The 23,792-nt window shown below is 38.7% G+C and overlaps 1 protein-coding gene across 2 annotated transcripts in view; it reads right to left on the bottom strand.

The window, feature by feature from the left end:
• The window catches only part of EPHA6 (EPH receptor A6), a 491,879-nt gene that overhangs the window by 48,324 nt on the left and 419,763 nt on the right, over positions 1 to 23,792 (bottom strand). For both annotated transcript variants that reach the window (XM_051635236.1, XM_051635153.1), the window contains 2 exons: positions 12,878 to 12,939; positions 1,759 to 1,968 (listed from right to left, as the gene is read on the bottom strand). In XM_051635236.1, the coding sequence (XP_051491196.1) occupies positions 1,759 to 1,968; positions 12,878 to 12,939 (272 nt within the window). The remainder of the gene's footprint in view (positions 1 to 1,758; positions 1,969 to 12,877; positions 12,940 to 23,792) is intronic.

The raw sequence follows: 23,792 nt of genomic DNA, 5'->3' as shown, positions 1-23,792 counted from the left end.
TGAGCCTAAAAAAAAAATACTATTCAATATATAGACTGTGGATTCCTTGCTACAGATACTGGGCTGTTATAAAGAAAAATCCCTGTGGAGAAGAAACACAAATTCTAAAAGCACTGGAACCTCTTTGAGAGCACTGAGGGTTTAAACATCATATGGCAAATGCACAGTATGATACTAAACAGATGCTATAAAAACCTCTAGCAATACTTGTGGGCTGCTGTTGGGAAGATGTTCATGATGAGGAGGCAGGTCAGTGACATAATGATGGTCAGCAAAAGCTGTGAGAATACATGAGATTCAGTGTGGGGTTCTATTATTTTCTGTTACCATGAAAGACTGCTTAAAGTGTCAAAGTCTTCACTGAGTCTTCTACAGCCACTGTGACAAAAAAAAGTCTTTCTTTTCTCCCCCTTTTGGCCATAATTGTGCTGTGTACCTTTAAAAAAGCAACAGGACTATGGGAATCCTGACAAGAAACATCTACTGGACCTGCTCCTGGGAGCAAAACCCAGAGGGTGAAGCATATAGCAGGAAAGAACAAAGAAACTTGGCTATCGCCAGTTCATACAGAATGACTGCAATATGGAACAAGGACTGGAGCAGTCATTCAGCCCTCAGGGATGAGGAAAAGACACTTCCCATGGAGCAGAGCTGACAGAAGAGAAGCAGGCAGATTCAGCCACAGTGATTGATAGCTTGAATGTGAAGACCCACTGCAAGAAGAGAAGGGGCTGGAGTTGAAGGAATGGATGGTTTAAAATGCTTTTAATTTTTATAATGTCTGACTCTGCTGCTTTGAATTATTCTTATTTACACATTTTCTAGTTAATATTATAAGAAAACACAGCATTTTCCCATCTGAGTTCCAATGCTTTTTGAACTTCTTTGCGGAGTTCATGGTCAAAGCAGATTCACCTTGAAATGTGTGGCTGACTCAGGGTTCTGCCACTGGCATGTCCCCTCCTCATTTGCAGTACCCTGAGGGACAAGCTTCTTGCTTGTCCTGCTTCTGGTACAACAAGTGGTTGCAACCTTGGAGAACTGAAACAACGGCTTTGAGGTGTTCCACCTACAACACTGGTCTCATAGACTCTCATGTTAACTAGCTTAGGTGAACCAATAGAAAAATAGTGAGCATTTCAAAGCCTGTCCTATCTTTCAAGAAAGTCCTTTGGCACAGATATACTGCTATGAAATACTACTTTTTAAAATAACATAGCATTTCCAGATTAAAAGCAGCTCTAGCTGTGATGAAAAGGCAGGCACCAACATTCTGAAAAACTAATTGTTTGCTATCAGTGTCCATTAGAAACTTACAGGATGCGTAATAGCTGATGGCCTCAAATTATCATCAGGTATATTTTCCTGAACTGGGAGACCCTGCTTGGCAATTTCCAGCGCTTCCCACCAGCTGAGCTGATTAGCTCATGATCAGTGCTGAGCAATGTGAGTTAACTTGCCTGTCATGGGGGGCATTTGCTGCCAGCTGAGCACCCTCACGCGGCAATTAGTAAGGCTCAACAAAGGGAACAACTACCATTTTTTTTCCCCTGCTTGCGTATTAATCGTAGAATACTGAGGGTTGGATGGGACCAAAGCAACTTCCCTTAAGCACACAGGCAGTGCCATTAAGCCATATGGACAGAGAGTGGAACAAAACCAACTCAAACTACTATTCTTACGGCATAGACAAATCTGAAACTAAAATAAACCAGGCATGAGGCAATCAACTGTTCAAATTAGATAAGACAGACTTACGCTTGTTGTGTAAGCAGCTTCAGGATCGTCCTCTAACACTCGTGACAAACCAAAATCAGAGACTTTACACATGAGGTTACTGTTGACCAAGATGTTTCGGGCTGCCAAATCACGGTGTACATAGCCCATGTCTGAGAGGTACTTCATGCCAGATGCAATCCCCCGTAGCATGCCAACCAGCTGGATGACTGTGAAGTGGCCATCATGCTTCTGCAAGTAAAGATGCAAGTTCAAAGAACACAGCTACTTTTCATTAATTTCCTACTAGTGGTATTAACTGTAGCTCATAGTTAAAACGCATTGGAACACATACAGCCACCCTGCCCACCACAAGCTTGTTTTTTCAAGTATTAAGTTAAATACATCATCAGCAGTGCAAGCTATTCTGTCTCTCATTGTGCAGTTTATCCTCCTTCCACATTTTCACACATTCCACAATCTTTCTGCTGACAGCTTTTAATGTCATTTATCTTCAGTTACTAAGAGCACTTTCCTGAAACACTATTTTTTAATACAAAAATTACAACATACAGAAAAATCCTCGCTTCATCTCTTACTCTGTGGCCTCAGGAAACAAAACTCCCTCTTTTTACAGCTGCAGTCTTGATTGTCTGCATGAGGTATGGCTGTTACCTCACTTCTTGCTTTTCTTGTGTGTGTTTGACAAAACAAAACAAAAAAGCTCACTAACCTGAAAAAGTCTGGGGCTTTACTTCATATCTGTTCTGCACCTAACATATATTATCTCTGTACACCACATTAAAAATGAGATTTGGGCTGAAATTCAGGAGTCATGCAGTTTTTCCAAAGTCCTCCTGGCTGACTAAGCCTGTTAAACTCAATGACAGCATTAAGTTGCTTAACTCCTGCTGAAATCTATTGCAGTTATGTGGTTAACCATGCTTGACCATCTGGTCAGTCCTGGAGGGCCTCAGTTTCCCATCTGCAACATTAATGTTACTGGTTCTGTACCTCCTACATTAGAAGGCTCCTGAATTATGTGGCAGTGGGGACCAAGTAAGGACCTGTACATAAATTATGGGTTCTTGCTTGGTCTAGGTCTACCCTGTCTGCCATGTAAAGCAGACTGCTTACAGGGGTATTTTTGTGGCCTCAGCTGGCAGACATTCAGCTTCTCATGGATTATTCAGTGAGTCAGGCTTTTATGTTAGCAGGAACAGCCAAATAAAAACAAACACCTCCTTGCAAGCAAGTTAACTTTCCATTTTCTCTTTCAACACCTTCAGCACTGGGCTACATTCAAGAAGCAGTATTCTGGTCAGCATTCAGGACATTCCTATCGCTTAGCTCATACACTTAAGCAAGGTGATTTTTATAAAGGAAAAGTTTACATTAAGCTCAGTAAACTCTTTAGATTCAGCAAAGCAACAGGCTGAGCTGTACAGATACGCTTAACTTTATCCCTGATCAGAAAATTATTTCAACGCTTTTGTGACAATTCAGTGATTTGGGGTCTGTATCTACCTAGTCAGTATATAAACATTTAAAGAAAAACATAATTAGTATTCAAATGTAATTAAGATTACACACACACACAAACCCTAACAAATAATCACTAAACAAAATCCTAGATGTGAAGTTCGGTGTTACTTGCTTGTCATGTTATTTATCTTCTGAGATGAAGCAATAGTAGACCAAGACCTGCCTCTATTTTATATTATACTGCTACTTAAATAAATAGATTATATGTTCTTAAATGGTAAGTCTTTTAGTGTGCATTAAAGTATGCTAAATTGAAAAAGTTGTTTGCCTATAAAGAAGCTGAAGGAACTAATTCTTACAATCACTGTTATTCAATTAAACTCTGCTGGGTACAAACAGACAAACTTAGCAAACAGAAAAGGCAGAGACAACGTGGATTCTGCAATTTGTAGAACTTTCAGAGTTTCTTGAAACTCTTTCAATTTCTTTCTCAAAATCAGTTGGAAGAAAAGCCAATGCACCACTATATGAAAACCTGAGTTGCAGGCAACATTCACCAGTTAAAGACTAGTGCTGCTATGTCAAGTTATAACAGAGTAAGACAAAAAAACAGGAAAAAAATTGTAAAAAGAAGATATGCATGGTTACCTGGTTAGATTTCCAAGCTGTTACTCTAAGCCAACAAATAACAATGCAAAAATTCAAATATTAACACAGCTTTATCAGCTAGAACACTCCACAGCCTCATCACAGGTCCCAACAACTGTGGCCAAACCCCACAGCCATCTAAAGGACTTATCTGAACAAAGCATTTAATCACACTTCTTTGAAAACAGCTATTTATGACTGATTCACAGAAACTTTTCCCCTTGAATGTTCTTGTTGTTACTCTCTTATCAGTACTGTGGAGCCTCTTTGTCTCTGAATTCTCCATGATAAAGTGGAAGCAGATGTCTCCAAACAATCCTGTCAGACCTATAAGCAATTTGTTGTCTTCATCAAAGCCACCTGTAAGCAGCTAATTCTACAAAGGACACTTAGTTGAGGGCCAAGACACAAGTGTGGTAACCAGACATTTTACAAAAGGCCGTCCCCTGTTACAGGCCTATGACATTCCCTAACCCAGGCCCCTACCACAAGAACATGGGGAAGCTCTCAGAGTCCAAAACATACTTGTGAGAGATATTTTAAATAAAAACTTTCTATCTAGAAATTAAACACAGACAAAAGAGGATATTCTTAAAAACTTGAAGTATTTGCAACAAAAGAAGGACATTAATGCTATCCAATATTTTACGTAATGAAGTCACAAGATGTTTGAGTTTTACTTTTTTTTAATAATTCTAAACATTCAATTGACTCAACATTTATTAAGCTTGTTGCAGTCAAAACTTCTGCAAAACAACCAACCAAGCTCCCCTGCCCCTGCAACAAAGCATCAAATAAAACCACCCCCCCAACCCTCTAGATTTTACCTCCTCTTTATCATCCTTAACAGCTCCATTCTTTCAACAAACTGCAGTTATCTGCAAGCCTCCTTTAACCTTTTGTCCCTTTGCATCACATGCACTCATTCTTGCTTTTTTAAATTTGTGCTCTTTCCAATCTAAACCATGCTTGACTGATTTTTCATACAGCATAACCTTTTCCTGCTCTTTCCAAATCTCAGTATTTGCCTTGCCAGTACAGCAGAAATGCACAAGTTAAAAACAATCTCAAGCTTTTGCTGTTTTCTCCCTCCTTCTTTCAAATTTCTTTGGGCTACTGCCTTGACACAAAATGTTCAAGCTTCTTATCTTCACCTTTAAAGGAATGACAGACTTGGTAACACACCAGCTGTCCTCTTTTTCCCTCTGTATATTTCTCTGAATCCTCATGCTAGGTTTTATATAATTTCATTGCCAGCTTTGCAGCTGCAACAACTACATTTTTTCTGTCAGTAAAACAGTCTTCTCTCTCTCAAGTCTGTCTGTAATCACTTCTGCATCTGGTTCCATGCCAGTTTTATTCCCTTACAGTCTATAAACTGTTATCTTCCAATATATCAAAATATTAACCTGATTTCAGTAGATCAGGACAGAGACTACAGGCCATATTAAATCCTTGGAAAATTCAGCTAAGTTGATGAAATTATACCAAGTATGAAACTAGCCTTGTGTTTTCAGCAGTCATAAATCCCCACATATATCTGTGAGTCAAACCAATCTTTTAGCAACTTTCCATTCTCTCATTTCATTCACTTGTCATATAGGAACATAAATCACTCATCTGAATGATATGACAGTTGTTATCCAGGATTTTATTCTGATTCCCATGGCTTAGATTTGAAATACTCTTTTGATAGGATTCCCGCTGGGGTGTTCAGGATGTTAATGAATACTGGCAGCAATTCAGACCTCAGTGGACCTACCACATTTATCCTATCATCCCATCAAATTTTAATCAGGCTTTAATGGCTTTGCTAAATAAACTTTTCTCATCAGCTGAGCATAGATGCAATATCTGAGTTGCCATTGCACTTAGACAGCCCTGCAAACGTCCTCAAAAAAAATTGTTTTTTTCATTCAAAAATCACACCCAAATCTAGACCAAATAGCAGCAGTAGCCTGGCAGCCTGTGACCCTGTTTTCCTTACTCAGCTATAGCAACAAGAAAGGGATGCCCTGGTATAACCAAGTGTCCCTGCCCACTTTGGTACACTGGAATATAGCTGTCAGAGAATAACACAACTGTAAGGGACTTTGAGGGGGACTTTAAGGGATTTCCTCACCCTGTGTCATGCCTGACATGCTTTTCTAAGCCGCACTTAAAGATCATTAGGACCAATACCCCATCTTTATGAAGATGGCCACTTAAATACTATGCCTCCCTTAAGCATGGCACTTTGAGTGGCATGGATTTAAATTCCTCTTTGCAATTGCTTTTTGTGTACATGAAGATTAAATATCTCTCTTGTCCTGTTCTTTGGGCTAAACATGACTTAATTCAAAGATCTCATTTGCTTGGCGACTATTCTTTTAGGTTTTGTTATAGGTTCTGTCCAGCTACTTCATACTGTTCCTGAAGTGCTAAAGCCCAAAAAAGGCACAGTGCTTTGAGGCCTTGTCAGTGTGAAGCAGACAGGAAAAGTCACTTCACAGACCTTGCAGGGGATATCCCTCTTTCTCTATTCCATTGTGATATTTGCCATTTTCACAGCAACATGACTCCCCATATCTACTGGAAAGTCTATAGTTATTTCCTCCAGCAGACTTCTTTCTGAACAGTTATTGTCTGTCCTCTACACTATAGCTGATTATTCCAGCCTCAGTGGAATATTGTTGCCCTTACTTATTTCTAATTAGTTTTAAAAACTAATTAGTTACTAAATTATTTCTTAAACTTGTTGACGTGATGATGTTAAATTCTAGCTCTGTCCTGCTGTCTGCCCATATTCCTACTTGGCTTTGCACTGTCAGGACAGGCTGACAGAGTTGGGGCTGTTCAGCCTGGAGAAAAGAAGGCTCCAGGGAGACCTTCTAGCAGCCTTCCAGTACCTGAAGGGGCTACAGTAAAGCTGGGGAGGGGCTTTTTACAAAGGCATGAAGTGATAGGACAAGGGGTAATGGCTTTAAACTGGAAGAGGGTGGATTTACGTTAAACATTAGGAAGTGCTTCACTATGAGAGGGATGAGAGGCTGGAACAGGTTGCCCAGGGAAGCTGGGGATGCCCCCTCCCTGACAGTGTTCAAGGCCAGGCTGGATGGGGCTCTGAGCAACCTAATCTAGAGGGAGGTGTCCCTGCCCATGCAAGGGGGCTTGGAACTTGATCTTTAAGGTCCCTTCCAACCCAAGCCTTTCTATGATATGATGATATCAACTGCTTGTCCTTTATCCACAAAGCCCTGTGCCATGTTGCAAAAGAAAACCAGACTGTTTGACATAATTTATTCTTGACAAATCTGTGTTCGCTCATATTTATCTCACTCTTATCTTTAAGGTGCTTATAAAAACTTCTTTGATTATTTGTTCCAGAAATCCTACAGCAGTTGACACTAAGCTGACTGGCCTGTAATTTCTTGGCTTTTTCCTTCTTTTTAAAGATGTGGATGACATCTGCTCTGTTCTGATCTCCTGCTTTCATATGTATTCTCCACAAATTCATAAAGAGCATACTGAATGTGTCCACATTATCTATCAAATTGTTTTGGCTTCAAATACAAGACAGTTTGTAATAAATTTCTTGTTGTTCAGTAGGAAGAATATCTACAGTGATTAAAAATACCCAGCATTTTTAAATGCACTTCTCACAGCAGTATCAGAAATCCTGTTTTTTACCTACTTTTAACAGAGTAAAACATTGCTTGAGAACAACAGCTACCTCTGTAGCATCATCAACAGCTTCTCAGTGTAATCTTAGATCACGTAAATGCATGCTGCTTACAATTTCACTATTAAGGTGCATTCATTCAAACTCAGTTTCTAATTGCTGCATTTGGTTTTTGGTTCAGAAAAAAAATATTGGTCTTAGCAGTCTCCAGTGCAGGTTTTCTTCTCTACTGAGTCATTTCTGAAAGCAAAATGTCACCTTCATCCTACCAGAAAAGGAACATGGCTCCAATACATAGCAGCGCACATGAATGCTGCCTGTAAAAGCTTAACAAGGGGTATTAGTTATTTGCTCTCATGTTGTTGCCTTTCTGGATGTAGATAAATGATAATGGGAACCATTACACTTAGGAAAGGCCATCTGGCCTCTTTTCCCCAAAGCTGACTGTCTAGTGAGACCATGTTAGATGAAAATACAACATATATTTTACAGCATTGTTTTGTACAGCTTTCTACAAGTCTTCATTTTTCTCATTTCTCCCTTCCCTGCAAACTTGCTAAATGTAGGTGTCTGCCACAGCATCTAAACTCTAGCTGAAAACAGGGTGAGCCTGATAGCAAAGCTGCTCTGAGAATAACTTCATAATGATTGCTGCATCAAAGAGCAATATATCATGATATTTTCTCCTTCCAGTAACATTTTTTTCCCAGACTTTTTACACTTATCTTAGCCTCTGCTAGACAGGCCTCAAGGGATTAAAATTTGGTGGTGAATTCCAGGGTTTCATTTGCAGTACAGTCTGCTGCAGTTAGTACTCTAAGGCAGTTAAGCATATTTCTTATAGAACCTTTAGAAAATATTTTATTTGGAAGAACAAAGTACATTTTACAGCATTTTTACCTATTATCCATGCCTGTAAATAAATCTAGCTTTTTTTAACAAGCATTTTAATTTTCTGAAGTGAAAGGAAATGTACCAGACACAAGCTTTCAGATAGGAAGAGGAGCACAGCTATTGCAAATAGTAACAATGAAGAAAGTACAATGAGCCTGTGATTACCCTAGGTAATCCCTTCCTCCTACAGTTCAGAGATTCACAAAACTGGGAAAGACTGCAACATCTGTATCTTCAGGGTATGGTTAAGGGAAAATACTGCAAACCCTGAGGAGCTTTCTTTCCCATATTGATCCTTGGTGCGTGCACATTCCTTTCCTAATAAAGAAAGGTGAGCAAATACAGTACAGTGGATACAGCTGATAGATTATTTTAGTATCAGGCCTGCTACAGAACATGCTGCAATACCATGAGTTCTCATCTGATTAATATTGCTGTGTCCCTGGTTCTTGCCTCCCTGCACTGACTATTGGTTAGCACACCTTGGACACTGAGCAGGAATAAAACACTGACACTGGTCTATAGTCTACAGCTGCAGAAAACTACCAAAAGAAGTTAAAGGTCTCTGGTGATAGGTTTTTTTGGTTCATTTGCATTAATCTAGGTAGCCAACTACAAACATCCCCAAAGGTCAACTTCTGTGTTTCTTCTGTGTGGCTTGAATCCATCCCCACAGTGAAAAATATATGAGGAGGGTAAGTGCAGACCACAGCCAGCAGATGGTCTCCAGGCAGTATGCTGTGCAAATGAACCCAAGATGCACTAGCCACCCCCCCAACACACAAACCACCCAGCCACCTAATCACCCTGTTCCTGTCTATATGATGTTAAATTTAATTCCTTTAGCCAAGAACAACTCTTTAAGATGGAGCTGTGAAAACAGTAGATGAGATTTAACTCCTAATAGCATCTGCTTATAGAGTGGGCTGAGTCAGGGAGGGCATATCAGGGTGAAAGGATCAACCTTGGGGCAAAGGAAATATTTTATCATTATTTATAATTGTTTATAATTATGGGAATTATTGCAATCATCTGACAGGCATGACTGAGGGAAATGCAGTGTCCAGCACAAACACTTAAGGAGTGAAACTGGGATTCAGACTTGGGCTGTATTACTGTATCAGCCTTCCAGCTGCTGCATGGGATTGGGTGCAACATGGCACTCATATCCTCAGCAAAATGGGATTGTATTTATGTAATGTATGGAGATTCCAAGATCACCACACAGTGACTCAATACCCATGTAAGTTTACTTAGTCATGGCCATGCTCAGAGAACAGGCATCTCAAACCCTGAGCAGTGGCAAACTGCTTGTTAAAAAAGATGTTGTGTTTTTTTCAGGCTTTTATTTTTTCCTATTTTGAATCTCTCTTGTCTTTCTTGTGGTAACTTCTATGCTCTGTATCAACAAGCCTGGGCAAACATGTATAACTGCAACTATCGTATCTAATTACCGAGTAGATCTTTTTATTGATACAGACAGCTGCCCTTTCAACTCTTCTTGTGTTTATTGTTTTCCTCAGACATTTGCAGAATAAATGATTGTTAAGACCTCCATTATACAGGCAGGTGACTGGAATGTAAAGACAATGTGTCCCATCCGAAGCCTGTGTATGAAGCTGGTAATAGGCAATTGTAAGTCATCTCCTTGATTCCCAAGCTGAAGTATTGGCCACCTACTTTCCAAGGCAAGATTAGTTTATGTGGCAGCCCCTGGAGTAATACTGAAAGAAGTGTGCTGGTTTTGGCTAGGGTAGAGTGAATTCTCTTCATAGGAGCTGGTATTGGCCTATGTTTTGGATTTGTGCTCGAAACAGTGTTGACAACACAGGGATGTTTTTGTCATTGCTGAGAGGTGCCTACACAGCACCAAGGCCTTTTCTATTCCTCACACCACCCCACCAGCAAGGAGGCTCAGGGTGCACAAGAAGCTGGGAGGGAACACAGCCAGGGCAGCTGACCCCAACTGATCGAAGGGATATTCTATAATGTATGACACCATGCTCAGCATATAAAGCTGGGGGAAGAAGCAGGGGGCTATTTGTAGTTTTGGCATTTGTTTTTCCAAGTAATGTTACACATGATGGAGCCCAGCTGTCCTGGGGATAGCTGAGCATCTGCCTGCTGGTGGGGAAGAGTGAATGAATTCCTTGTTTTGCTTTGCTTGTGTGTGTGGGTTTTCCTCTGTCTATTAAGCTGTCTTTATCTCAATACAAGAGATATCTCACTTTCACCCTTCTGATTCTCTCCCCCATCCCACCAGAGGGGAAGTAAGCGAGCGGTTGGGTTTTGTTGCTGGCCGGGGTTAAACCACAACAAAGAGCCTCCAATCCCTGAGGAAACAGTAAGCTGGAAGCTTACATCCTTTTTCAGAGAAATCTCTCTAAGTGTTTCCAGAAGTGGAGTCACATGTACTTCATTTCTGGTCAAATGTGCACTTCTTTGACAGCAAATTTCAGGTATACTTTTGTGGGATGATTAAGATACATGCATCAGTGAGAGAAAAAAACCAAAAAAGATAAATGGGTTTCATCTTATGGAAATGATTTTTATACAATTGAAAAAAAATGGGGGATTTTTGAGGAAAATTAAGTGTCAAGTGTCTCCAGCAATTTAGGATTTCTGGTAGTGCACAACTGCTGTAATTAATTACCATCATCTTTCTGAATTGGCTCTCATTAGTTGTCCCTTTTTCACTAAGAATATATCTGAAGTACCTTCATATTGCAAGTGCATACCAATTTTTTCCTCAAAAAGCTCGAAGTCAGCAGCCAGCATATGGGATATTTTGTTGGGTGGGGAAGATACCATCTAGCTGAGTTTGCTGATTAATTCATACAAATAGCACAAAGTATGGCATTGGTTGGGGGACTTGGCCACAGAACTGCAACAAAAATACCACACTAAATAAGATGAAGGATGAGTGTAGGCTGCTGGCCTGGAATTCAGAGAAACTGATCTAATTTCTACTCTCTGCTATACGCTTTGTGCACAGTAATGTGCAGATCACTTAACATCTTATTTCTGTATCTGTAAAGTAAGGAAGTAAAAACTATTACAACTTTAGGTTTTAGGGGTGAAGGACAGCTTTACTTGCAGTTTATGGTTCCTCACACCAGTCACACTGGCATGAAAGCTAACATCCCACCAAGGCTGTGAGGTGACTGATGGAAAATGTCCTCCATGAGGAGTTTTTCTTCTGAAATACCCTCACACGGTTCATCACAGAGTTTCATTTTGAAATTGTAAGATTGACCCGTTTTTACAGGCTTTTGGAGAAGGACAAATTGGAGGGATGTGCTAGTTAATTTTTACAGGTCATGGTGTGGGGGGGAAACATTTTTTATAGTAAGAAATGGATATTTTTTTCCCTCTCTGTAAAAAAACTTGGCACTGTAACTAGCGATTCTTTTAAATATTAATAAAGGTAGACTACCTTAGAAGACCTTCTAAATCTCACCTCAGAAGAATTGTTACATTCACTGAACACCTTTCACTGGGATTGCTAAAGATAGATTGCTAAAGATCAGGATTGCTCTCTGCTTCTTTGTACCTTCACAAAAGATTTTAAAAGCGTAGACTTGTATCTGCAGGAAACAACTATTATTAAAGAAGCAGCTGGATCTTTTAAAGAACAGGTTACTTTGCAGCCTTCTGCTAATTATTAACAGAAATGCTGATGATATACCTACAGTGCTTTGGGATAATGAATAATAGTCTTTTAAAAAAACTTTTAAAAAGACTAAACCATATCTGAAATGTGAAATGAAACTGTAAAATAATATACATGGAAACCATCTCCAGAAATTATTAGCTTACACTTCCCCCCAGCAGTTTTGCCTACAAATATATCTGATGCAATGTGAGAAGTATTGCTTCACAATAACATGGCAATTTTGCTGATGACAGTTTCTATTAAAGAATGCAAATAAGTAGTATCTATTCTGATAAATAAATGCAAGCAGAGAGCAATTGGACTACAGATACCATGCTAGAGCAATGCAGACAAAGGCAATTCTCTTTAATTAATTACTTCAGTATTTGGTTTTATTTTCCTCTATGAAATTCTGCACAGACACACGTGCACACATGCACAGAGCAGTGTTTTCAGGCTCAGGCAAGTCTTCCTGATGAAATGCTGAAAAATTACAGACCAGGGAAGCCCCAGGTACTCAAATCAGTGGCAGTGTGTCTACTGCAGACAGCTAGAGAGATCAGCCAGACAGGCAAGGGGGATGATTTTAAAAATATACCCAGTTTCTAAGACTTCCTAAGTTTAACTTTTTTTAATTTTTTTTTTCCAGCTATGCTCTAATGTATCATTGTACCTTAAAAATGTGCCCTAGGGACGATGCTTCTATTCACTAAAAATCCATGAATAACATTATGTAGAAATTAATTTCTGAAAAATTATTTAAAATCTTAACCTAGAATGGTGTCTTATTCAAATGTCATCAGAAAATGGCATCTCACCCGCAGAAAGGAGTCAAGGGATCCATTCTCCATGTATTCAACTACAATCATTACTGGTCTGCCTGCAAAACAGCACAGAAATACATTAGGATTATAGACATATTTTGGGGCTTTTATAATTCCAGCTGTTATGCACAGATGATTCACAATAGTTAAATAAGTTTCCCATTTTCAAAATCCTCAAATTGTCATTTGTATCAAAACCACAATTCTCTGATTTATTCTCAAATAATTATTTGTGTATGTGTGGTACTGGATTAGCTGAATGTGCATCATTCCTGTATCCTCTCTCTAAAAAGGATCAAAGAAGAGCCTGCTATTTCCAAATAGCAACAATTGCTGTATAACATTTTGGAATATACTTAAGGAAAATAAAATTTTCATAAACCATGTCCAAGAAATTACAAACTCAGTGCAGTGAATTTTCCTTTCAAAGAAAACCAGCTCAATGATTTAGTGGCATACAGATAGACAAATTGAAGGAGATGTCACTAAAAAAGTTATCTTAGATTGGGTGTGTGTATTGAATGTGTAAAATTCAGCAAAATTCTGAATTCATATGTTTGTATATACATAACATATACACAATGTTACTGAAATAAAAGTTTTGCCTGACTAGCACAGCTTTCCTCTACAGTTCCAGGGTGGGATCATATCCAAATTGAAGTAGAATGATGTTACATTTAAATCTTAAAAAAGTATCCAAATCTGAACATAATCTTTTAAACTAGGTACTTAACTAACCACCATTTCACTGCTGATAGCAGGAATAACGAGGCCCATATAGCATGCTAAACAGGCTACACAGCAAGAAGTCTTTCAGAATTGTTAAGATTACAAAGGAGCCATTCTAATATATGCAAAACCAAGATAATTAAAAAGTATGTTGGTAAGACTGGGAAGGAGGTAACAATTCTTAAAGTGGCAAACTTTTCTTCCCCTGAGAACGTGCAACTCTTTCAGGGATTGTGTGAAACCAGGGTGTGCCAAGTGGTGACACCACCAGCCTGCCCATTTTCCTTTCTCAAGACAACAGTAGCTGTTCCAACATTTTTCAAACCAAGGGAAGCGTCTTTTTTTTTCTTCTCTGCTTCTCATATTACTTTTGTGTTTTGTTTGGATGAAAGGATGAGAAACAAACACAGCATTCAGGGAGAGAAAGTGTGGAAGGATATTGCTCCAGCCCAATTGTCCATTTCTGTACATGCTAACTTTCTGCTCAATTTGGTTAACGGTGGAAGTGTTTATTAAGCTGTACACAGTACACAGTAAGCCACAGCCAGGTACTTCTTCCGAGCTGTTACACCTAAGCTTGAATTTAAAAAAGTGAACGGACTGTTTCTCTGTTCCTTCCCAGCACGTCAGTTTGGAGTTCCAGGTACCCCAGTGATGCTCATTCATGTAGTTTAATCTAGTCTTTCTGGAGTTCCTCACAATATTATCTTATTTCTTCTAACAAAAGTAGGGGTTGCTTCTGTATTCACCCTCATGTTTAGGTCTTCAGTGAATAAAACAGTGCTTCATATTGTTGGCACAGTTGTACATTTTTTTCTGTCTTAATAGAGGCCTTAACAGTCTTTTTGGATAGCCTTTCTAAAGTGTGAAGAATTACCAGCTTCTTTTTTTTTAACTGAATGTTTGGATGCAGCTGCAGATGTGCATCTGCCACCAAATCAATTTATATTCATTGGCATCCATGGATTATACTCTGGTTTTGCATTATAAACTTAAATGATACATCACTTTTAAGCACTTGGAGATAACAGCATTTTAAAAATTAATTCCTTCTTTACTTCAGCTTGCTTGTAGGTTGTATAGGCTACTCTCCTTAGTTTCAAGCACATGAACGACCTTGATTCCCTTACTTTTATCATTTGCTTAATGTCAAGGGGCTGACATCTCCATGTGAAAGGAACATTCCATAATCTAGACAAGTAAACAAATGGCAGCCTGATGCTCAAGCAAGTAGTAGTTTAAAAATTGTTTCAGAGCATCTTTCAATAAATAGGGATGTAAAGCTGACTTTCAGATGGTATATTTGGTCAGGCATGAGTTACTCAGAAATTTCTCTTTTTGGGTAAATCAACAACTAAAACACCTCTATGGAAGATTTTCATTTGAAGGGAATGCCAAATGGAGCTATGGAGCTTCAAAACAGTGTCCCTTGCTTCCTGTTAATCCTTTTGTGTCCTATGCTTTCCGGAAGATACTTTGTAAAGTTATCTAGGGGTTTGCAGGCTCCATGCTACCTAAACATCAAATGAACTTGATGAAAGATTGCACCAAGGCACCACAAAATGAACCCAGCTCCATTTCTTGATTATCTAAAGCAAAAATCTTAAATCTGGATCCTAATGCTAACTTCTCAAATAATCTTCTTCTAGTGTTCTTCTAGAACACTTGATAAAAGCCATCTTATTTTGCCTGCAAATTTAACGTGTCACTGAAGATATTTATGGATTTTAAGCTGGACTGCAACAGAGAATGCAGTGAGACTTTTAGTCAGCACAATATTTCTCTTTGGAGTACCTGTAGATTAAAAATATCTCAGCTGTTGCTCTGACTGGTTCAAGATATAGTAAAAAACGCTGCTATGCAGCAGATTCCAGTGGTTACATTTATCATCAAAGCGGTAACACACAGGTTCTACCCCGAGCAAACAATTACTTTCCAACAATTTTATAGGTTTACAAATTTCATACAAGGATCTCTAAACATTTTACAAATGTAAGGACACTGACTGTCAGGAAACATAAGTTAGGACACATCTTGATTTCAAAGGTGTGGTAGGAAAAACAAGTTCAGAATATCAAGTGGCCTTCTCCCTCCAGTCAGTAGAGCATACCCACAATGTTGTATTTTCTTCCTTAGCTATAGAGGCACTTAAGGGACACATCCATGTGTTCAAGTTGCATGAACAAACTCTCCAGTTCACAAATGTTTGAAGGAATGGGACTAGCAGTTAGCTCTGGAGAAGCTGGCTGAGACATGAGGATGAGCAGCTGACTCTGTCACATCCAAGAGGGGAATCCAACATTGGGCCTCTCAGTCCAGAGACCAAGTCACCGGTCCCAAGGGCAGGCAGTGGGAAAAGCTGGTCTGTCCCCTGTGAAAAACACAGACCCTGACTGCACTCCACCAGTTCCAGATCTGTAAAGCAAACTCTGAAAGCACAGCTCTACTTCTGATACCTGACATGTAGCAGAGCTCAATCTGGGACACCTCATCTCCAAAGGGTCAGAGGGTGGCAGAAACCCAGGACTTGTATAGAACAAAGATCTTGGCAAGACAAAAGGCTATGGATGACATTAGTTGATGTTGGTTTGCCTTTCAGCTGCAAAGAGCAGATGTTACCTTTTATAGGATGGTACAATTTGAGTCCAGAAAAGATTAAGATCTGTGCTGAACCCTGTACAAACACAGAATATTGCTTTTGTTACAAAGCCAACTACAAAACTGACTTTGAAAAATAATACTGGGAGATTTTTTAACTACTATAATGTTTGCCTCCAGCCAAAAAAAAAAGGCTGTTACTTAGTTTATGAAAATCCATGTTGCTCTCATGGTACTAAGAAAGATGAATTCTTCATCCTCAAAAAAGGACAGGAATGAAAAAAGGAGATGGGGCAGAGAAGTCCTGGAGACAGAGAAGCAATCTTTGGTAATTTTATCACGGGGTAGGCTAATGCAATTCTGGAAGGCACTTAATTATTTTCCTATAGTTATGGTTGCTTACACATATGAAACATGGACATCTTCACTTGATGAAACAAGTTTAAGGATAAACAGCAGTGGGAGGTTATACAGATGGGAGTTGGGAAAGCACTTGGGGCTCAGAAGGATGGCACAGGCTGCAGCACACAGACAGCCGTGCCAGCAGCAGCAGGATAATGACATGTATTTCATTGCTTGGAACTTAGATCAACTTGTAGACAGTGCAGGGGTTATTCATTACTTTGATGCAAGCACTACCCTGTGACAAAAGGCTGACTGGTTTTGATAAGGTGGGTTTTCTTCCCTAAGGAAGTGTTCACTGAAATTCTTTCACCCAGCTGTACTGCAATGCCATTAAATAAGACCAGCATAAATAATAAACATATTGATGTCATGCCACCTCAGATTATGTACAATATTATATATTCCATTGATCAATCTGCTTGACTTTTTTTTTTTAATAAGCAGAAATGCAAACCAGAAAAAAGCCACACATTTTAGAATAATGCAAAGTAACAATTATGTTTAAAGTTCACATCATAAATATTTTTAGTTTTCTTCCTATTTTTCTTTTCCTACAACACAACACAAGCTTTTGATAATGTGTAACTTAATTGAGTGGTAGAGTGATGAATAAGGAGGAGAATTTGAACTGTCATATCAATGACAAAATATTCAGCTTGTTGTCTCTTGTTGTCATTTTAAATAATGCAGCAAAGTTAATTTTAATGAATTTTTAATGTAAGATTAATCTTCCAAAAAGAACACAGTTAGTACATGATCATTTCTACAGTCCTATAATGAAATCTTTAATACCCATTATGGGAATAGATCTGTTAACATAAAGACAGGTTACGTATTCTACGACTTAAATAGAGCAAAGGTTGGAATCTCTTCTCTAGTTCATATAAGAAAATACTGCTCCATCACTTCTGTGGGTCAGAATTAATGCATCTCAGAAAATCACTTCTTTATCAGGCATTTTTTCACTCAAAACCATGTTCTGCTTCTGGTTTTCCACTACCTACCTCCTGCTAAAGCTAAAAAGATAGGATTATCAGAGCAAAACCCATAGGCACTCCCTTAGGTAGTGCTGGGCCTTTCAGCACTCCAACAGGGTGCAAAGCACCCACAGGAAAACTGTGTCCCTCACTAAAATGCCAAGGGCTTGGAAGGCATTCCTAGATCTCACTCTAGTTCCATTCATGAAATATCTCTTCCAATTGTAGAACCACTTGCCATGGGACTGAAGCTCCTTCACTCCTGCTACTAATAATGCTGCATTTGTATGCAGCAGAGGAGAACTAATTTAAGTGGAAAAAAAATAAAAAAAAATTCTAGAACACAAAACCAATGGAGAATAAAAGACAGAAAGAAAACTTATGATTATGCAAAAAGCAATTGAAAAAAATTCTGCCAAGTTTTGCATTGCTAGCCCACAGCAATTACACATGAAGCCAACGGAAATTTGGCTGCAACCCATCCTACTTGCATTACTGATTTATATTACAGAAGGTCCCTGATTAAGAACTGTGTTCCAAGCAGCCTCAAAAAATAGAAGTTTCAGTTGCAATCCCCTTCTTGAGACTTCAGAAGTTAGAGTTCACAAACAGGATATATACATCCTGCTGCTACAGGAAATCATGCAGGTATGGCCTACTTGTCTTGCTGTTAGTGCTCACTCTGTTGTCTTGTATCTATATGCCACTTTTCGTTAGTTAAAGGAAGATACCTTTGCAAAATCAATTCACAAAAATACAAAATACAAGGATGAGCCTAAGTTACTGTCTATTTTTGATAAACTATGGTCATATAGCTGTCAATGCTAGCTGAAGATTTCTTGTATCAACACAAGCTGAAAATATTGTTTTTTGAGCTGTTTTCCTGTAATTTTATAGTAAATAATTTTCCTCTCACTACCCTGCAACTCACTTGCAAGAACGATATGTGTTGGCATGTTCTGGAAGCCAAGAAAAGTTGGTGTATATATACTTGTAAAATACCTTCTTAAATTATCTAGTCCTCCCCTCCTACAGCAACAAGGGCTGCCAACAGTTCTCTTGGTTTCGTGCATCACAAAGGGAGAGTGTGCTTTGGATAGCAGAAGTTTTTGCAGTCTCCAGCATGCTGCTTCTGCAACCCCTAATTCACACCAATCCTCCAGTGTGCCTACAAAAGATATTCCGGAGGGTTTTGAGGAAGGAAAGAAAAGTGGAACAGTTGCACTGTTTCAGTAATTTCTTTTTTTTATGGTTGTCTTCCCATGAGACAAGCAAGTGGAGTGCAGTAGAGGGTAAAACAAGAAATGTACTGTGTTCAGTTCTGGGCCCCTCACTACAGGAAGGACACTGAGGTGTTGGAGTGTGTCCAGAGAAGAGCCACCAAGCTGGTGAAGGGTCTAGAGAACAAGTCATATGAGGAGGGGCTGAGGGAACTGGGATTGTTTAGTTTGAAGAAGAGGAGGCTGAGGGGAGACCTCATTGCCCTCTATAACTACCTGAAAGGAGGTTGTAGGGAGGTGGGTGTTGGCCTCTTCTCCCAAGTAAATAATGATAGGACCAGGGGAAATGGCCAGAAGTTGTGGCAGGGAAGGTTCAGATTGGACATTATGAAGAATTTCTATACTGAAAGAGTGGTCAGGCACTGGAACAGCCTGCCCAGGGAGGTGGTTGAGTCACCATCCTTGGAGGTATTAAAGAAACCTGTAGATGCGGCACTTCAGGGCAAGCTCTAGTGGCAGAGGTTGTGGGTTTTTTTGTGAGTGTTTTTTGGTGGAGTGTGTGGGGTTGTTTGTTTATGTTTTGGGTTTGTTTTGTTTTGTTTTGAATTTACACTTTCCAGCCATATAGCTTTGAAAAAAAATTGGAAAAAAAAAATTGATTTTCTTCAAATACCCATCTGTTGGGTTGGTTTTCTGTATTATCTCTTTCTACATATTTATTAGCACTACAAATACAATACGGATGAACCTTCCATTTTATTTCTGCTACTTATGTTTACAAATATATTATAAGCAGAAATAAAAAAGAAACACCTTCATCATTAGGGCGAGATGGCTTATTAGAATTCAGAAGTACACATGGAGGGGAACAAGAGATGGTGCGTCTGTAGACGAGTTCTGAAAGCTGCTGCATGACCTATTTTAAGTACATCTAATGCATCTAATTCAAGAGCTTTACACTATTTTTCAAATATTAACCTATAAACAGATAAATCCCTGCTGTGTATTGTGAAAAGAGAAGATGAGATGAAGTGACTTGGCTGAGCTATCACAAAACCCAAGACCTCAGCCAGCAACGAAAAGCTGTGGGGAACTGCAAAAAGCGTGGACAAAGAGGGCTTCACATTTTCTTCCTGTTTTCCTGATTCCTAGAGAGCAGTGTACCAGCCTGGGCCCTTGGGATAAACTGATGTACCTTAAAAAATAATCTGAATTATGGCCGTTGGCCAACAGCTTCCACAGATCATTACCACAGTTGACATTTCCATCACAATCTTGGCCATGTAGCCCGAAATCACTCTGTCATCCTCACGCCTTATAAGGACCACCCTACACTGACTTGAAGGAGGTTTTAAGAGATGACAAAATCACAAGTCAGAACAACAAACAAAGCTCAAGGACTGCATTTTTTTTACTGTCCTATCTCACATACTAGGTTATTTAATCCAATTTTAAACCAAGAAATCTTGGCATTAAAGGCAGTCTTTATCAGTGTGTAAGTAGGAGAGAGAAAGTAGTCTTGTTTCTTTGCAAAAGTAGATAATTTGTTAATGTCCAGCCACAAGAAATCTGGCTGCTCAGTTTTAAATTAATTATGTTCTAGGGAGAAAAAAAAAAAAGAAGTAAATTTTTAATAGAATTGATGCTGGCATAATTATATTGCTTGAAATTTGACTTAGAATTCTAGAAATTGCAGCACTTCCACTTCAGCACTGAAACAAAGAAAAATGTTTAAAACTCCATAATAAATAACAGATTCTGTTCAGATTGCCCAGTTAGATTAATCAAAGCAATTCACCTCAGTTTTTTATAACAGAATTGCAGCATATTTTGTATAATCTAATGACTTCACCCTTAAGTGATTCTTAACATTTTCAATGTTCATAGCACTCTACATCCTCTTGTGGAAAGAACAAGGGATGTTCTTTGATTCAAAATTAGTCCACAGGGTCTGACTGCATCAAGGATCACTTGCCCTACTAACCCCAGGGCATGTAAAGGAATTTAAACAGAATTAAGTCTGTGTATGAGGGGCTTCTGCACTTCAGTATGCCATGATACATAAGAGGTACAAATGGAACATAAGAAACAAAGCTTATTTAATTTCTACTGTGAATTTGTCCATTTTCATAGGTGTGTGATATTTAGAAGCTGTAAGATACAACAATTTGAAAATGGGCAAAATAAAAAAAAATGGCATACATAAGGTTACAGTGAAACATGTTTCTGTGCCTTCATAAGTATTATTATATGGTTAAGGTATTATTTTAATCCTATCCTGAAATGTCAGGATATTTTTTGATTAATCATTACTATGTCTGATTCTGACATGACTTGCGCTTCAGAGTATCCTTTATGTATTTTTTCCATTAACTATTTGAGCAGACACGTTTTGCTCCTATTTCCTTTTGGTCTATATAAACTTTAAACTTGTGAGCTATACAAAACTGATCAGCCACAACCTCCTCCTCCGTTGTTTATGAGTATACTGCTGCTTTCTACACATGAGAAAGGCAAAATTTCTCATTTCAAGAAGCAGATGAGGCCACATGTCAATACTCCTGAAGTTTCTGAAATCCACACTGGATGCTTTGCTTGTAACATATGAGTTGCTAAATGAAAAATTAAGAAAACAAAACATCATGAGTCAAGGCTCCAGGAAATAAATGATGCACTGGGCCTAACATTGTGACATTTTGTGATCTCATGGGTTTCTTTTCTTACTTGTCTTCAGGTTTTGTACCTTCAGGACATGAAGGCACACATTCTCAAGCTTCTCCCTTTGACTCTGGTTTTGCTCATGATCAAAAGCCAAGAGTTACAATTAACATCACAGCAAATTTTAGATGCAGAGGATTTTAGACAAGAATATACAAATTGAAGAAAAAAGAAAAATATAGAAACTCATTGAAACATGAAGAAGAAAACCAAAAGCATTAATTTCCCATAACTTAACTTAGAAATGTGGAGACATCTCCGTAGCTAGCAACACCTAGATTTTTTTCTTCTGAAAAAGAAACAGGCATTTCAAGGGAAGGAGTCAAATTTTCATAACTGTGCATCACACACAAGTCATATGAGTCAGTCCAGAATTCTCTAGTCTTCACCAGCTGTATAAGGCACCTAGACAGGCTTGTTAAACACCAGTGTGTGAAACCCAGAGTTAGGAAGATTATTTCCCATACATGGTATTTGGGCCTGAAAATGGTACTTCAGAAAATTGATTTTGGTAAAGGTATACTGGCCTCCTACCTAAACCAGACCAAACCCACAAAACATTATTCAAGTAAACTATTCCCTCCATCTCCCAAACAATTCTGAATCTGCTTTCATGTCCAACGCTTTACTGCTAGGCTAAAAAAGGAGTTCAGATTATTTTCTTCTTTTTAGCTTGAAACAAAGAGTAACTGTGTGTAGCTTACTTACAAATACTTTTCTGTGTGTATCAGTCAGGATCCCCCAGCTCTCCTATTCCTATCTTTCTGCTTCTGTTAGCAATGAACAGTAACTTGCTTCAATTCACATGCTTGTTACAGGAAATTACCACATTTTCTATGCTCAGATTTTTAGAAAGATGCAACAGTAGTCTATGCTATGTAAAAATGACCCCACACGCAAATAAACTTTCTTGAACTTGTAGGGTTAAAATGTTTGGAATTGTTTACCACGACCATCTGAGCATGAAATGAACTATTTAGCAAGGGTGGAGAATGAAGACATCATTTTGTCATGTCCTACACTCGGAGCTTAATCCCAGTTCTACAATTCAAGCTCAACCCTAATGGACCAGCACAAAACAAGTTGCACTTACTGTTCATGTTACTTACTGCTCATCCATATTTTGGTTCTCAAGTATTTCCTACCTGCCTATCCTGCCAGGCCTGCCTGTTCAAATATACATTTTAACTTCTATCCTCAGAAAATATAAGCAGTTACGTATTAGTTGTAGGACTTATAGGCTAAACATGCCAGTGAAACAGAACTGAGGTTGGAAAGAATAAACTGGAAGAGCCAGAAAATGCTTATGCAATAAAAGGAACAACTTGTTAGTCAGCAAGAAAGCATTAGCAATTTTCATTTAATAACAAATACAGCAGTTTAGGTGCTGGACTCCAGAGTAGGGAAAAATGCATTAACAAAAAAAAAAAAAAAAAAAAAATGGACATGACTCTTCTCACTATTGGAGTACCGTAATTATAGTTGAGTTTCACCATGAACAATCGCTCCTTGATGGTTCTGGTTGAGTAATTTTGTTCAATAAGTGTCTGTCAATACAATTTGCTTTCAATTTTCAGTTTATAGAATAGCAAGAATAATGGGCTCACTCAGGTGCCCTTGGAAATTGTAATAAAATATTAATTTTGGAGAAAAGAAAACTGATAATAATTTAGCTTAGTACTCTACATTTATGTCTGAATTTTTAGAAGCTCCCTGTACTAAATGTGGACATTACAATGTATGTTAGACAAACAGAGGCAACCAGGCAGTAAAACACTGAGGAGATATCTTCTATATAATGTACTTCATAAGAAGGAGGTCATGTCATTACCTAGTCCAAGCCAGCAGTGAGCGAACTGTCCTATATCCCTTCTAAGCTTCCAGAAAGTAAATGCATCCTCATTTCTTGCATTTTTTTTTTTGAGGTTCACAGGGGTGTATTGTTTTATCAAGCCTAATTTCTTTGCTTCCATTTTCCTAAAACGTAGAAGAGCTGGACGATTAACCCTTGTAAAATAAGTGGTAGGAAATTACTGATGCTCATACTTGCTTACAAACGTCACATCACAATACTGTCACATAAGCTTCAGAGAGGTGTTCTGTGAATGACAGGGGGCAATGATCCAGCTGCTGACCAGATGGGGAGAATAATTTTGGAGTTTTTTCCCCCTCTCCTGCTAATGCAGTTTGAATGCTGAGCAGTATGAAGGGGATCTGTGAGATTCACTTAATAGGAACTTTTTCACAGTTTCTCATAGCCTG

This window comes from Apus apus, chromosome 1 (assembly GCF_020740795.1).
Source record: "Apus apus isolate bApuApu2 chromosome 1, bApuApu2.pri.cur, whole genome shotgun sequence".
Taxonomy (NCBI): domain Eukaryota; kingdom Metazoa; phylum Chordata; class Aves; order Apodiformes; family Apodidae; genus Apus; species Apus apus.
The sequence above is the reverse complement of the archived record's forward strand: the minus strand, read 5'-3'. Positions and strand labels throughout refer to the sequence as shown.